Below are 15,239 nucleotides of genomic sequence, written 5' to 3'. Positions count from 1 at the left end.
CTTGTAGCAGAACTTCACCTGCAGTTAGCATCCCATTGACTCCCATTCATTTTGGCGTCACTTTGACAGCGAATAACTTTACATCTGAGGCGTTTAAAGACTCCATTTGTCCATTATTTATTTCTAAAGAAACACGACAATGTATAAAATGCTCCATTACCTTGTAGCTTATGTTATGGCCCCGTAGAAGCAGTTTTTGTAAAAGTAGGCTAACGATTGCGTCATAACCACGCGACTCTCTGTCGCACAGTAGAGAGATTACCGTATGGACAGGAGGAGAAGCTCGCGGGCAATCGGGGGGACGTGGAGGCAAAATTACAATATAATTAATCAGAATACCTAGCAAAAGTTGCTCCTGCTCCAAGCTCATGGACATCTCCTACTCACACTCTCCGTCTCTGCAAGATTCGTAAGGGAATGATTCCGATTTCTCTTGGCACAGCTACTAGAAGACAGACGGGATGCTCACGTGGTCCGTGTAAAGCTTTGCACGGTTTGAGTCTGCGCGTCAGGAAAGGAAGTGCTAAGAAATCGCTAAAAATGGGCTTCACTTGTCTCAATTGAGTTCCAATGGGGTCGCTGTGTCCATTTCTTTTACTGTCTATGGGCACAGCCACTAGAAGACAGACGGTTTGCTCACGTGGTCCGTGTAACGCTTTGCTCGGTTTGAGTCTGCGCGTCAGGAAAGGAAGTGCTAAGAAATCGGTGAAAATGGGCTTCACTTGTCTCCATTGAGTTCCAATGGGGTCGCTGTGTCCATTTCTTTTACTGTCTATGCTAACGACATGGAGTCTGATAACACCAAAAAACGACCTGCCTCCAGCACAACACAGACTCCAACACAAACTCCAAAAAAAAAAAAAAATTTTTTTTATCTGCTTAAGCTCGTCAGGCCAAACGTCAATCGGATCGACTCAGGACGAAAACACGGATCAACATTGGCAGAGCGTTTGAATTATGGAGAGACCTCCGCTTTGTTTTAGGTATAAAAACAGACCCTGAGTTGGCTTTCATCCTTTTGGACAGGTAAGCTAACAATACTTCAAAGCATGTAAAATATATTGTGATTTTGTGCTTTAGTTGGCTCAAGTTAGACATCATTAGTTCGCCAGCTAACGCCGACCATTTGCTAACGTTATCTGATGTGAAAGACTACAGTTGTAACTTTATTGCTTTTCACGAGCACGAGCGCTGTTGTTGCAATCTGAAACATCACCGCTAGAGGCCGCTGGATCATACATACAGCACCTTTAAATTACTATGCAACGTAAATAATAAATCCACACAAATAATACAAATCAGGATCATCAAACATAAATCTCTCAATAAACAGTACTATGCCCCTTTTAACATAATATACAATTACATAGACGAGAATATTACTCTTTGGAGAAATATAAGGAGCTTCACCTATCTCACTGACCAGTTTACATGAAACTGTATTAAAAGGGTTTACAGAAGGAGAAATGGCGACATCCCCTGGCTAGACTAAGCTACTACACAAACGGCGTCCGCACATGGTCTCCTGAGCACGATATTAATTTTCCTTAACTCAATGTTATAAACGTTACTACATAACTTAGACATCAGAAGGCTCACATCAGTTAAATTATTATTTCCTACAGTGTTTAAACAGCAGAAACGTTGTTCTATCGCTATAAATCTCACTCATCACGCTGGGCACGTGTTAATGCATGGTAATTCTACAATATAGAAACAAAACACAACTAAGTGAGTCACTTACTTTTCGTCATGAACTCAACACATGAATATTGGAAGCTGGATCATCCAGAACAGATTAAGGAAACTACACAACACAGGTATGTAGGCTGAACTATGCTGCTGAACTTGAACACGTTTCCGAACTCACTATAACAACACTAGCTACACACTTCCTCTACCGTAACCACCGAAGAAGAGTCTTAAAGCGACAGGCACCCAGAAACGTCAGAGCCTTTTATACAGTAGTGTTTGAAAAGCTACTTTGAAGAATGGACCTTTCTCACAATAACCGGAAATACGTAATCGTTGTGGAAGCGGAGTTCCTGTCAAGCGTCAACACACCAGAAAATCAACACACCAGAAAAACATAAACGCGGGCAAATTTAAAATGGATCAAAGAGTCCTCACAACTTCATTAACGGATTTGCCAAGTATTACATTTGCTGATTGTTGTGTTTATGTACTTGTCAGGAGATGGCGCTGTAGTCCACATGTTGATACCTATAAAAGGTAGCCTGGGTGCCAGCCCGAACCCCGCCCACAATATTTTTTGGTCGGGAAGTTCGGTCTGGACTCGCTCCGTTGAGGAGCTATTATGCCCGAACAAAAATTGTTCGGACCAATCAAATTGTCAGGGCGGGCTTTATACGATGATGGACAGATAAGCAACGGTAACGTCATCATCCACGTCATCAACGAGCGCTTGGGTTGAATTCAAATGACTGCCGCTGAAGAATTGAGATTTCACGAGTTCACGCTTACAAATAAGTCAGATAGAATAAATGCATATTTGGCGTGCTGTCTGAGGAGAGGCTTCGGGCTCGGTATTCGGCCCGAACCCAAAGTACTCCCCCCGTATTCCTGGCTGTGGAAGAACAAGCCAAGAGTGAGTGCAGGGATGCTGAAAACTGTCATGTTAGGTGAGTTGACCGAGTGAATAAATATATGCTTTCTTCTCATGCTGATAGACGGTTGATTGGATTGATTATTTGAATGTGGTCCTCCTGAAATTTGTTTATAAAACATCATGTGTAGATTCCGCCATCGCGTCTGTTATAGAAGATATCGACAGCGCATTAATTTTAAAAGAGGAACAGAGAACCGCGATCGGAAACATGAATGAAAAACATACGTCACTTACTCCGTTGCTCTGATTGGTTGTAGGTCTATCCAATTGAGTGCAGAGGAATTTTTTTTTCTGGTTCGGTTGAAACACGCCCCATAATCAAAGCTCAATGGAGAAGTATCAGACTCACATTCTGACTAGAATTGAGTATGACGACGTCAGGCTATATAAAAGGTGTAGAGTAAGAATGGAGGTGTGACACCTGCTGCCTAATCATGTGAATGGCTGACTCTGTTATATTGCTTGTGGGTTTGAATAAACCTTGAAGAAATGAGAGTGCACTTTCTTGTCTTCACTATTACCTGGACCTAGACATAACACTGATGTGACACCTCGTGGAGGAAAACTCCGTCACCAAAAATAAAAAACGAAATAAAGGGTAAAAAAATTTCCACGAGGAATTTGTCCATAAATATCAAGGTAAGTAAGAGAGCGAGGCTAACTGTTACTTAACTGTTAACTAAAATGACACATCATTAGCGTGTCAATAGCTCTTGCTAGTTGCTTGCGCCATTTGTTTATGTTGTCTTGACTGCGGAGGAAGTAGATTACCACGACGATTGCGTATTTCCGGTCACAAATACGGAAGTTGTGAGAAAGGTCTATTGTATTTTTGTAGCCACGGAAAGAGCTGTTCAAAGCAGAAACTTCAACGATTAAGGACTGTGCAGTGCCGGGGAACTATAGGATCAGGGTTGGGAACCACTATTATTGCACAGAAAGAAACATCATTAGGGAAAACACTGTTGAGTAAACGAGGGGAAAAGAGTTGTCATTGTAGTCAGAGTGAAACAGACTAAAATTATTGAACATAATGAATATAATGAAATAATGACTAAATTTAAAGGATATATTTTAAAAAGAATGTAAAAATGACCATTAATACCAGATAATGAGATTAGACATTTGTGTACACCTGTGATTTCTGTGCTGAGATTTAGTGTTTACTGAACATTTTACAAGCTAATTTTAGTCCTAAAATTCTTACTGAGGACAAAGACATGTGTGACTATCAGAGAGTTCATCTTACCCCAGTTTCTCCAGTTTACAGTGAGGATCCTCCAGTACAGCAGAGAGCAGAAGAACTGAATCTCCTAGTTTATTCCCAGTCAGACTCAGTTGTCTCAGGTGTGAGGGGTTTGATCTCAGAGCTGAAGCCAGAGCAGAACAACCTTCATCTGTGACTCCACAATCCCACAACCTGTAGAGAACAATGACACACTCTTCACTCTCTCAGTTCAGATCAACACGTACAAGTCACAATTCTACACAGACTATAAATATGTCTAAATTTCAATTGGAGATTTATCAGTCATAAAAAAATAATAAAGAAATTCAAAAAGCTTTCAACATGTTCTTCATAAATCCAACCGTTCTAAATGAGCTCAAACACAACTACACCTCTTCTCTGTGACAGACTCATCGTGAAGATGAAAGCACACAAGAGTATGGTAGGTTACCTACTGACTATAAGTAACTTTCCAACTACATGCCAACTTATTCTAACCCTAACCCTACCAGTCTACTAATACATCTATCAACACTCCAATGGGAGTTAGTAGACATGTGCAACTGTACTTATAGTCAACAGAATGTGTTAAAGGGACCATTAAAATAAAGTGAAACCAATATGGTCTAACCTAAATTGAGAATTATGACAACACTGTTGCTGACAGTGAACATACCATGAGGTTTTACTGGATATGTAGTGAGTGTTTCTGTCTTCCCAATGCTACCTTCTGCCTCTCTGTTTTACTCTTCTTCTTCTTCATCATTTACTTTCTCCTTCCAGTATATCATTCTCTCCCTCCACTGTGCATTTCTGTACCTCCACTGCATAATAATGTCCTGCCTCTGCTCTTTGCTCCTGTTCTCCTGCTTCATCTGCATCTCGCTCTGATTTTTTTGTAAATAAATGAATAAATATCTGTCTCTGTATCCCTTCCTCTTCATTTGGGCCAACAGTCACATAAAAACACATAATGAGGACTATTGTATATACAGTACTCAGATTCATAATGTATACATCTTATCTAATTTCATGCTAGCATTTGGCCAACATGTGTAAGTTAGCCTCTTATGTAAAGTGTAATTAGCAAGCTAAAGCTAATTTCTAGAGCCTATAAATTATCAATATGACCAAAACTTTGCTGAAAAACCTCTTGCACACGATCTTCTTCATGCCTTTTGTCCTCGGATTGATAGTTTATACTTTTTTTTTTATCAAGTTAAGTAATTTTGCTCAGAAATGAGGGCTTTAATTATCTTTATAAAGTAAATGTAAGAAACATTTACTGGACTGAAGCAACTGGGGTTTATTGATTATTCATACACCATTTGTTAATGTTAAAAATTTAATTCTTTTGACATTTTTTCATGTAAATATAAATGTCAAATATGACACAATAGGCTTTTGAGGAACATTTTTCATCTCTTAATTATCATTGATTTGCATTGAATTGCATTTGAGCCATAAACCAATGCATAAATATGATACTCAACAACAACAAAAAACACACATGCATGGATATACAAGTTTGCATGTGTTTTTTGTTGAGTATCATATCACACACACACACACACACACACACACACACACGCTTTTATAGTTCATATATGCAATTTTTAACATAAAAAAAAATGGTGTATTAATAATCAATAAACCCCAGTTGCTTCAGTCTAGTAAATGTTTCTTACATTACTTAATAAAGATAATTAAAGCCCTCATTTCTGAGCAAAATGACTTTACTTGATAGTTTATACTTTTTTTTTTTTTTTTTTTTATCAGTCAGAGGACAGAAGGCATGAAGTAGATTGTGTACAAGATGTTTTTCAGCAAAGTTTTGGTCATATTGATAATAGGCCCTAGATATTTGCATATTAAATATGATACAGTAGGCTAATATATTCATAAATAGGCATTATACTTATTGTTCGACCGAATTTTACAAAGAATGTTTAGTTTAAGTTATGAGAGAATAAATGTTTTAAAATTGTTATTAAAATGCTGTAACACGCATTGCCAAACCAGCATTCTTTTTTCCAATTAATTTATACTCCCAAAGGGGCAACATATCCTGGGAGACACAAACATTTACAGGCAGATTATGGAAAATGGAAAAATTAAATCCATACAATTTCAGCATAAACATAATAAGCTAACACTTAACAACTCTTCAAACATGCAAGTCCCCTCAAATACTGTAAATATGTGAAATGTATCACTGAAGGCGAGTAGATTTCCCACTACAGGTCATGTTGTTTTTAAATGCTGCCCATGAGCTAAACAGAGAATATATGAATGAAGTCACCAGATCTAAATATTCACAACAAACACCCTTTCAACATGAAAACTGAGAAATTAAAAGAAATCCCTGCTTCTCCTCACAGACTCTTGAATGTTTGTGTGTCCCAGGATACATCGCCCCTTTTAGGGTTCATTTTAAATTAAGAGAATAATTATATGAATAATATATAAATTACAAATAATTACAATTCATATAATATAAATATAAAATTATTTCACTCTAAACTGCTTTAATTTGGAGTGAGAGATACAGGGGGAGTGGCTTTATTGCATCAGATACGTGTCACTTTACTCACAGCTGATTGGTCCAGATTTGGTTTGTGATCTCTAACACAGAATACATTCATTTTATTCAAGGTCATCCTGCAGCGCAAGTTACCATGGCGATCGAACCCGCTAGAAACCAATCCACCTTCTTGAGCCCGAAAAAACTGAGTTTGCTTAAAATAATCTCAAACTTCCAAGGGGAGCAACTGAAACTGGCTTCATGCAACAGGACACAGAACCAGTGGGAAACACTGCTGTAACAAACACCACTCACTGTCATTCTGAAGTGCTCCTGAAGAGCTTAATGAGCTGGGTCAGTGTGTTGGATCTGAACTCTGCAGATAGGTAGATCTCCAGGAACAGTTACGAGATAGACACATGATTTACGTTTCCTGCTTCTGTGCATCAAAATGATACATAATATTGAACTATTCATTCAGGCACGTACATTCTTTCATTCTTTCTCCACAAGAACACAAGTCCGTTCTTAGATCTGAGAAACCACCCAGGAGAACCCCAACACTGCACATTTTGGATGTCTCTCTTCTCTGACAAACACACCTGAGATCTTGGAGTCTTTACTAACGAGCTGATGAGTTGAATCAGCTGTGTTTGATTAGAGAGACATCTAATCTGTGCAGTGCTGGGGCACGTTCAAGTTCAAAACGGTGCGCAACGTTTTGCTACGGTTTCCGGGTTGAACGTCATGTTTCCTGGAAACGGCGTGCACCGGTGTGCAATGGGGTTTGAGATACGTTTTCTCTTGTTTGGTGGGTGTGTCAGAACTGCAGTCCAATCAGCAGCAACATGTATATAAAGCACTCGCATTAAAGTGAACTCGCACAATGGGTTCAAGGAAAGTAATTTACAAATGTGTTCGATGCAGCTCGGTATACGCAACAACTGAGGATATTAGAAGACATGTTTGTCGAAAGTTTTAAAATATAGGATATCAACATAATGATGTAGATGTTTATATTTTTAGCTTCATTGCAAGTGTATGACATTTGGTATAGAAATAAACAATGGAAATTAAGTGCTTTTCCTAAAAATGAGAAAGAAAATACAGGGTATTAAAACAGTATGACCTACAAATAAAGTCAGTATGTGAGGCTAAATAAATGTGTTTTAGTCTGAATTAGGTAAGATGTGTGCTTCCATTTCAGTTTCCACTAATCCCTTCACTCGATTGGGATGTTCTCTTTTGTTCTGGGCGGCAAGTGCAGTAACTGTGACATCGGCCATATTTTGTAGTATTAAACACATATTTATACCGACTTCATCAGCAAGAATGGCCTTCTCAGCTGCCATAGTTGCAACTCTTGCGTCATCAGAACAGTGTGTTCAACGCATCACCGTTTCTGTTTAAAAAACGCTGTGCAACGTTTTGTCGGGGCTGAACGCAGCCCTGGTGAAACTCCAGGTTTATATTGGCAGTTTAATAATAGGAGAAACACAGAGGAAAGATAATCTTCTTTTGTTGTTTGTTAATTATTGATCCACTGATGTTGTGAAGGCTCAAACAAAACCAACTTTTTCAATGATTTCAGACAGCAAGACAGCAACGTAATGACATCATATTAAACAATAACATCACACACCTGACGAAAACATTTCTGGACCTTTATAAGGAAACAGCCAAGCAACTAAAATGACATAAAAGTTATAATAGATCAATTAAATGTACTGTTTGTTACATGATTCCCAATTATTTCCATTATTTCACTATTTCTAGTATTTGTACTTTACATTTTCATTTAAATGTTATAATTAGCAATTCATTTAATTTTACCTGTAAAGCAGATTTGTTAAATGACAGCATTAATTAAAGTTTCTTATGGGGCAAGAACATTCTTCTAATGGCACAGCATTTTTTTATAAGTTAACTGCATCTCCTGCAACAAACCACTCCCGATAATATCTGCAAATTAATGTACGGCTCAGACTAACTGTTGGCCTACATCATGTAAGACTCCAATACAATTATTAGGTAATTATTACTCTCAGTGAGTAAACTGTGTCTATTATGATAGACTACACAACATTGTAATATTATTATTATTATTATTTTAAGTCATTATTGCACCTGGTTCATTCGGCTACTCTTGTAAGAAAGTAGCAGTGGCTGGAACAGACTTTAAGTATCACCTGCGCTTGAAAACATGCGATCTAATCCAGTTTACATGAAATAAGATGCTCCCGTTTGAGCTTACGGACCTGTTGCTATGACAGCAACTCCAGGATTAGCTTTGAAGAACCTAACAATCCTGGATCATGTAAAATCATCAACAGTAAAATCCAGATAACAGTAATCCACGTATGAAGAACGGGCCCCTGTTCTCCAGTGCATTGTTATATTGAGTTTGATATGTTTTTGTAGACTGTAAATTATTTTTGTTGTTTTCACAGTGATATTACTGTATTCTCAACAGTTCTCTACTGTATAAGCCGTGTGTAGTGATGATGTGCCTCCAGTGCTCGAAGTGGGCCGGTACGCACCAGCACTTCTATATTTTAAGCTGTAGTGTACCCTCACTTTTTCTTGTGTACCTTCAGAAAACTATAACTCGATTTTTCTCAAAATTGACTTTGACTATTAAATTCAAACAGGTGTAGCTCAGTCATGAACATTTGCTCATTGCGACTCATTTTGCCAGAACGGGTCAAGTATGTAAGCAGACGCATATGTAAAATCAAAACTGCCTAATGTTACTTAATGAAATGTCGACGCAGGACGAGGTATAGGACTGTGAAGCTTTGGGGGTGTTGTTGGACTTGATCTACTCCATCTGTGTTTTGATCATTATTCTGAATCCGATCCAAACGTAGTCTAAATATCTAATATCTAAAAATTCTTAAATCAAGATACATAAGCAATTTTTCAGTATACGAGACTTAACATTTTAAGTTTTGCTTCTCAAGTAAATGTATCTTCAATTAAGAATACAAAAAAGAAAAGAAGACAAAAATACTGAGAAAGAAATGTATTTTCTGCAGTCCTAAAATTAACATCAAAGCATTTAGTCCAGGGTTCCTCAAATCCGGCTTTGAAGTGCCGCTGTCCTGCAGAGTTTATCTCCAACTCTAATTAAAGACGCCTGAACAAGCTAATCCATGTCTTCAGAGTTACAGGAAGGAGAGTTTTATCAGGGTTTGAGCTAAACTCAGTAAGGCAGCGGCCCTCCAGTGCCAGATTTGAGGAACCCTGATTTAGTCTTACAGAAGACAATAACATGTCTGACTATGATATACCGTAGATGATCTTACCAGAGTTTCTCCAGTTTACAGTCAGGATCCTTCAGTACAACAGAGAGAAGCTTCATACCCGGATCTCGCAGTTTTCTCTCATTCAGATTCAGTTCTCTCAGTTGTGAGGGGTTTGATATCAGAGCTGAAGTCAGAGCAGCACAATCTTTCTCTGTGACTCCACAATCACTCAAACTGTAGAGAGATGAAAATCATACTTGGTAAACAGTATGAACTGAAAACAAAAATCAATAGAAAATAGAGAAAAAATAGACAATTTGTAGATGGAGTAAAGAAAACACTGCACTTGGTCACCCATGGATGGCACTGTCTCAAAATTACTCAGGAACCTTGAGGTCATGGTGTCACAGATTACAATGGGAGAGAGAGTTAAGTGTGAATAAAAGACAAATGGGACATGGTATGGACTCAGGATAACAAACTCTCAGTGTGCAAAAGAACAAGATTCTGAACAGACACGACATAAACAACATCAAATTAAACCAACTAACTCCACGCTTTGCTCTAAATGTAAGACCGCATTCTTGGGCTAGAATTATTGGGCTCCCTTGCAGGTGAATAACCAATAAACATGCTATATGAACATAAAATTTTTTGTCTGTTGTTGCCAGGACTTTATAGTACTGGATCAGTGATAAATCACTGTCTTTGTATAGCGTATAATTAAGACAAATTATTCCCATGACATAAATTTTACAACCATCAACTGATATCTCAACCATGATAGCCTTTTTTTATATATTGTGTGCTTTATTATGTCATATTATACATGCTTTATTATATATATTAATATGAAGTCATGTTTATAGATTTTGACCTTTGCCTTTTTAGTCCAGTCTCTGGCTCTATCCAGTTGATGTTGTTTACCTCTATTGTAAGAGTTGGGCTTTATTTGTCTGTTTAAAATGTAATACTTAAAATGTTGATGAAAACCTTATCTAAGTAGTCAAGTTTCATTGTCAAATTTACAACAATAAAGAATGAACTTTTAACGTGGATCAAATCCATATTAATTACTAAGTACTAAATTAAGTTTAAGTACTAAATCATTTGTAACATTAAACTTGTTTGTTTTAAATTAATCCTCATGTTGAAGACATTGGCTGTCAGGTGCTTTAACACAAGTTTGAGTCAGCTTGTATTGTTTCCCAATCACATCTCCCCGTCATTATTCCCATCAATAAAATAGATTAATTCAAATAAAGAAAATCTGAAAAACAATAAAAACAAGTATGCTGCCATGTACAATAAGTGTTCGTATGTTTCTTAGATTTATGAGCTTTTGATTTTCTTTTGTTTTAACAGTAAAGTGATAGTTTTCACTGATACTTACTGAACTTTAATCACAGGCAGCAGCTTCTGGAGAACCTTCAGTTTTTCAGCTTTATTGTTTTCTCCAACAAATGTATTAATATCAAACTTCTCCAGACTCTTCTCTGATGTCAACAACACAAAAACTACAGCTGACCACTGAGATGAAGAGAGTCTGGCTTCACTTATTGTTCCAGATTTCAGATACTGTTGTATTTCCTCCACTAGTGACTGGTCGCCCAGTTCATTCAGACAGTGGAACAGATTGATGGATTTCTCTGGAGAGTCAATGGTCCTGATCTTCTCCTTGATGTACTCAACTGTTTTCTCATTGCTGTCAGACCTTCTTCTTCTCAGTGTCATTAGTCCCTGAAGGAGAATCTGGTGAGACTCCACTGACAAACCCAGAAGGAACCGCAGGAAAAGGTCCAGATGTCCATTTTTACTCTCTAGAGCCTGATTCACGGCTCTCTCATGGAGCTCAGAAAATGAAACATATTCTGGTGAACTGAGTTTAAACCAGTCCTTAAACATAGACAACAAACCTGGTTCAGGGTCAAATACATTTATGTTGTTGTTTATGAAGCAGAGGTGCACATATAAAGCTGCTAGATGTTCCTGAACACTCAGATGAACAAAGCAGAAGACTTTCGCCTGATACAGGCCTGACTCCTCTCTGAAGATCTGAGTGCACAATCCTGAGTACACTGATGCTTCTGTCACATTAATGCCACACTCTCTCAGGTCTTCCTCATAGAAGATCACATTGCCTTTCACAAGCTGCTGAAAAGCCACTTTCCCCAGTTTGAGGATCATGTCTTCATCTGTCAGGTTCTTCTTATAGTCCTTCTCATGTTTGATGTTGGACTGAAGGATCAGGAAGCGTGTGTACATTTGAGTGAGAGTCTTGGGAATCTCTCCACTCTCTGCTTCACTCAACATCTTCTCTAGAACAGTGGCTGAGATCCAGCAGAACACTGGGATGTGGCACATGATGTAGAGGCTCCTTGATGACTTCAGGTGTGAGATGATTGTATTGGCCAGACTCTGATCACTGATTCTCTTCCTGAAGTATTCCTCCTTCTGTGGCTCACTGAAGCCTCGTACCTCAGTCACTCGATGGACACACTCAGAGGGGATGAGATCAGCTGCTGCTGGTCTAGAGGTGATCCAGATCAGAGCAGAGGGAAGCAGATTCCCCGCAATGAGGTTCGTCAGCAGTACGTCCACTGAGGCTGATTCACTTACATTACAAAACCTCACATCACTCTGAAAATCCAGAGAAAGACGACACTCATCCAGACCATCAAAGATGAACAACACTTTATATTTGTCACTGGATATTTCCATTTCTTTTGTTTCAGGGAAAAACACATGAAGAAGATCTGAAAGACTGGACGTTTTGCCCTTCATCAAATTGATCTCTCTGAAAGGTAGTGGAAATATGAGCTGGACGTCCTGATTCACTTTGCCTTCAGCCCAGTCTAGGATGAACTTCTGCACAGAGACTGTTTTTCCAATCCCAGCGACTCCCTTTGTCAGCACAGTTGTGATGGGTTTGTTTTGTCCAGGTAAAGGTTTAAAGATGTCATTGCATTTGATGGGTTTGTCCTCTGTTGCTGCTCTCCTGGATTGTGTCTCAATCTGTCTCACCTCATGTTCATTACAGATCTTTCCACTGTCACCCTCTGTGATGTAGAGCTCTGTGTAGATCTCATTCAGGAGTGTTGGGTTTCCCTGCTTTGCTGTTCCCTCATTCAGACACTTAAACTTCTTCATCAGATTTGATCTAAATGTGTTGAGGACTTCATGGCTGCAAAATTAAAATTCCATGGTACATGTATTACATAAGTTAAATATAGAGATACATATATAGAGTAAAATGTCTTAATTATTCTCTGTATCATGACCAAGAACATATCATAATATTTATGAAATGTGTTCATTATTAATGTGTTTTAATTTTGATCTCAATCAAAAATTCCACACTTTACCTGACACCAGTATCCCTGCTTTCATTAAAGTCCTGTAGTTGATTGATAGATTGGTCATTCTTCTTACAGATGGGTTTTGTTACGGCTGATCTTTGTAGTGGGATTGACCTTAAACATCATGAAGAGAATCAAGAATCAGACACTGATATATGTAACGGTCACCAGCTGGAGTGCCCTTGAGAGCCACCAACTTTCATGTTCACTCACAGACTACATCTCCCATCATTCTCTGCCTGGACTCATCAGCACTCATTATCACATTCACCTGTATCTCATATTCTTGCTTAGTTCACCCCATATAAGCCTGGTTCACCCCATCACTCACTGTGAAGTTTTGTATGTTGTTGCACTGCATTTCCGAGCGTTTTCCCTGGTTTCATGTCTCTTGGTTTTTGGATATCTTGCCTGTTCCCTGGATTACTCCTTTGCCTCTGACCCCTGCCTGTTTTGATTATTTGTTTGTTTGGACTGCCTTCCTGTGTTTGACCCCTGCTTGTGCTGATTACGATTCTGGATTACGCTTCAAATAAAGATGCAATTGGATCTCAACCTTTGTGTCTCAGAGCAGTTCGTGACAATATTGGTGGATTTTTTTTTTTTTTTTTTTTACATCACCTGAATAATTCTATGAACAGTAAATGCACATTAATAAGTCAACTGCTCAAGGGCACAACTGTAATAATACTAAAAACAAAAACTATAAAAAAAGTTTGACAATATATTGTACATATTAAATTGAAATAATACATTGTTTATTGATTGCTTATAATTTAACATCATGCCAGTTGTCAGAGCTATTTCAATGGTGAGAATAAAAGTAACAAAATATAAAAAGAGAAATAAACAAATCTACAAATTAAATTTATTTTTTTTAACTTAATCAGCCTCACTATTCTTTTCATAAGAACCAACAGAATACAAACAGAGTCCTAGAGGAGTTAAAACCATTTCCTTAAAATATGCTTTAAAGATAGTGGACTCTGTCATAAGACGCATAAAGGAGGATCTTCAACTGATAACAAAACCTTGTGCCTTTTTGGCAATATGTGCAGATGATATAGTCCCAGTGATTATCTAAGCAGAAACAATGTTTTCTACCAACAACATGATTAATTTCATAAAGTTTAATTTTATTACAGTTTAGTTTAATAGTTATTTTGGAGGAGGAATACAAAAACAATATAATATAAAAATGCCAATCATGTATTTTAAAAAATGTTATACCTGAGATCAGTCTGTGTATTGTCATTCTTAAAATGTATTGGAATATCCATAGACCAGTCACTCCTCAAAGACACACAGCTGGGCGCTGGTTCTGGTCTCTCCTGCTGAACTGAACTATAACAGAACAATGAAAGGAAAAAACAAGTCGTTTTAATAAAAAGCACTTGAGGAGGGTTTAGACATTGTTTCATTTAAAACAATGTATTTAATAATAAAAAAATAATAATAATGTCACCGTTTTTTCTTCAGGAGACATATTTTTTATTATATAAAAGGTTATTTAATGTGTTTATTCATAGTACCTGCATCCTTTAGAAAAATCTTCATCTCTGGATGTTTGTGTGTCATCCATGATAAAGCTGAACAGTTGAAACAGTCTGATCTCCACTGACTCTCGGTGGAAATGACAAACAAACACAAAACTAATGTAATTAAACATTGTTAAACATCTTTATAATCGATCTGACCAGATCGTGAGAGTTGGAGAAATAAATAGACAGAGATCTTTTGAAAAATCATCATATACACGATACACAAAAGAAACGTCGTTCATTTCAGAGAAAATATTAATGTGGAAGTCACCTCGAGTACGCGAACAGTAACCTTTATCAAAATGTATCTACATGGTCAACCGATTCACAAACTCCTCCATCTGTTCCATCGAGTAGGCTAACTACACATGGAAGGAATCGACTATTTTATTAAAATGGCGAAATATCAGCTTTCTTTTACTTTCGCTATTATCTGTGACGAAAGGGGCACGTGATTAAACTGCTGCGTCGCTATAATGTTGGTTAGTAGTGTTTTAATGGTTGCCCTTATTGGCAGATGACGTGAGTTTAATCACCAGTAAGGTATACAGTTAATAACTCCAGTCAGTTTTGTGTGCTGATAAACTCAAAACAAACATATTAATATTTATTACACGGATTAATGCATTTGTAGCTACAGCAGATTGTTCATACCCGTGTTCGCCAGTAGAGGGCGGTGTGCGCTGTGTAGTGAAAGCGGGTGTTTGGCA

At 37.7% G+C, this 15,239-nt stretch overlaps 1 protein-coding gene across 1 annotated transcript in view; it reads right to left on the bottom strand.

Annotated features, from left to right (window-relative positions):
• The window catches only part of LOC311283897 (NACHT, LRR and PYD domains-containing protein 3-like), a 158,269-nt gene extending 143,319 nt beyond the window's left edge, over positions 1-14,950 (bottom strand). Inside the window, exons 1-7 of the mRNA XM_084398657.1 lie at positions 14,801-14,950; positions 14,521-14,611; positions 14,219-14,332; positions 12,995-13,102; positions 11,023-12,813; positions 9,690-9,863; positions 3,879-4,049 (exon numbers count right to left, since the gene is read on the bottom strand). Of these exons, the coding sequence (XP_084254783.1) occupies positions 3,879-4,049; positions 9,690-9,863; positions 11,023-12,813; positions 12,995-13,102; positions 14,219-14,332; positions 14,521-14,570 (2,408 nt within the window). The 5' untranslated portion in view covers positions 14,571-14,611; positions 14,801-14,950. The remainder of the gene's footprint in view (positions 1-3,878; positions 4,050-9,689; positions 9,864-11,022; positions 12,814-12,994; positions 13,103-14,218; positions 14,333-14,520; positions 14,612-14,800) is intronic.
• Positions 14,951-15,239: the final 289 nt, after the last annotated feature.

Source organism: Rutilus rutilus, assembly GCF_951802725.1.
Source record: "Rutilus rutilus genome assembly, chromosome: 24".
Taxonomy (NCBI): domain Eukaryota; kingdom Metazoa; phylum Chordata; class Actinopteri; order Cypriniformes; family Leuciscidae; genus Rutilus; species Rutilus rutilus.
The sequence above is the reverse complement of the archived record's forward strand: the minus strand, read 5'-3'. Positions and strand labels throughout refer to the sequence as shown.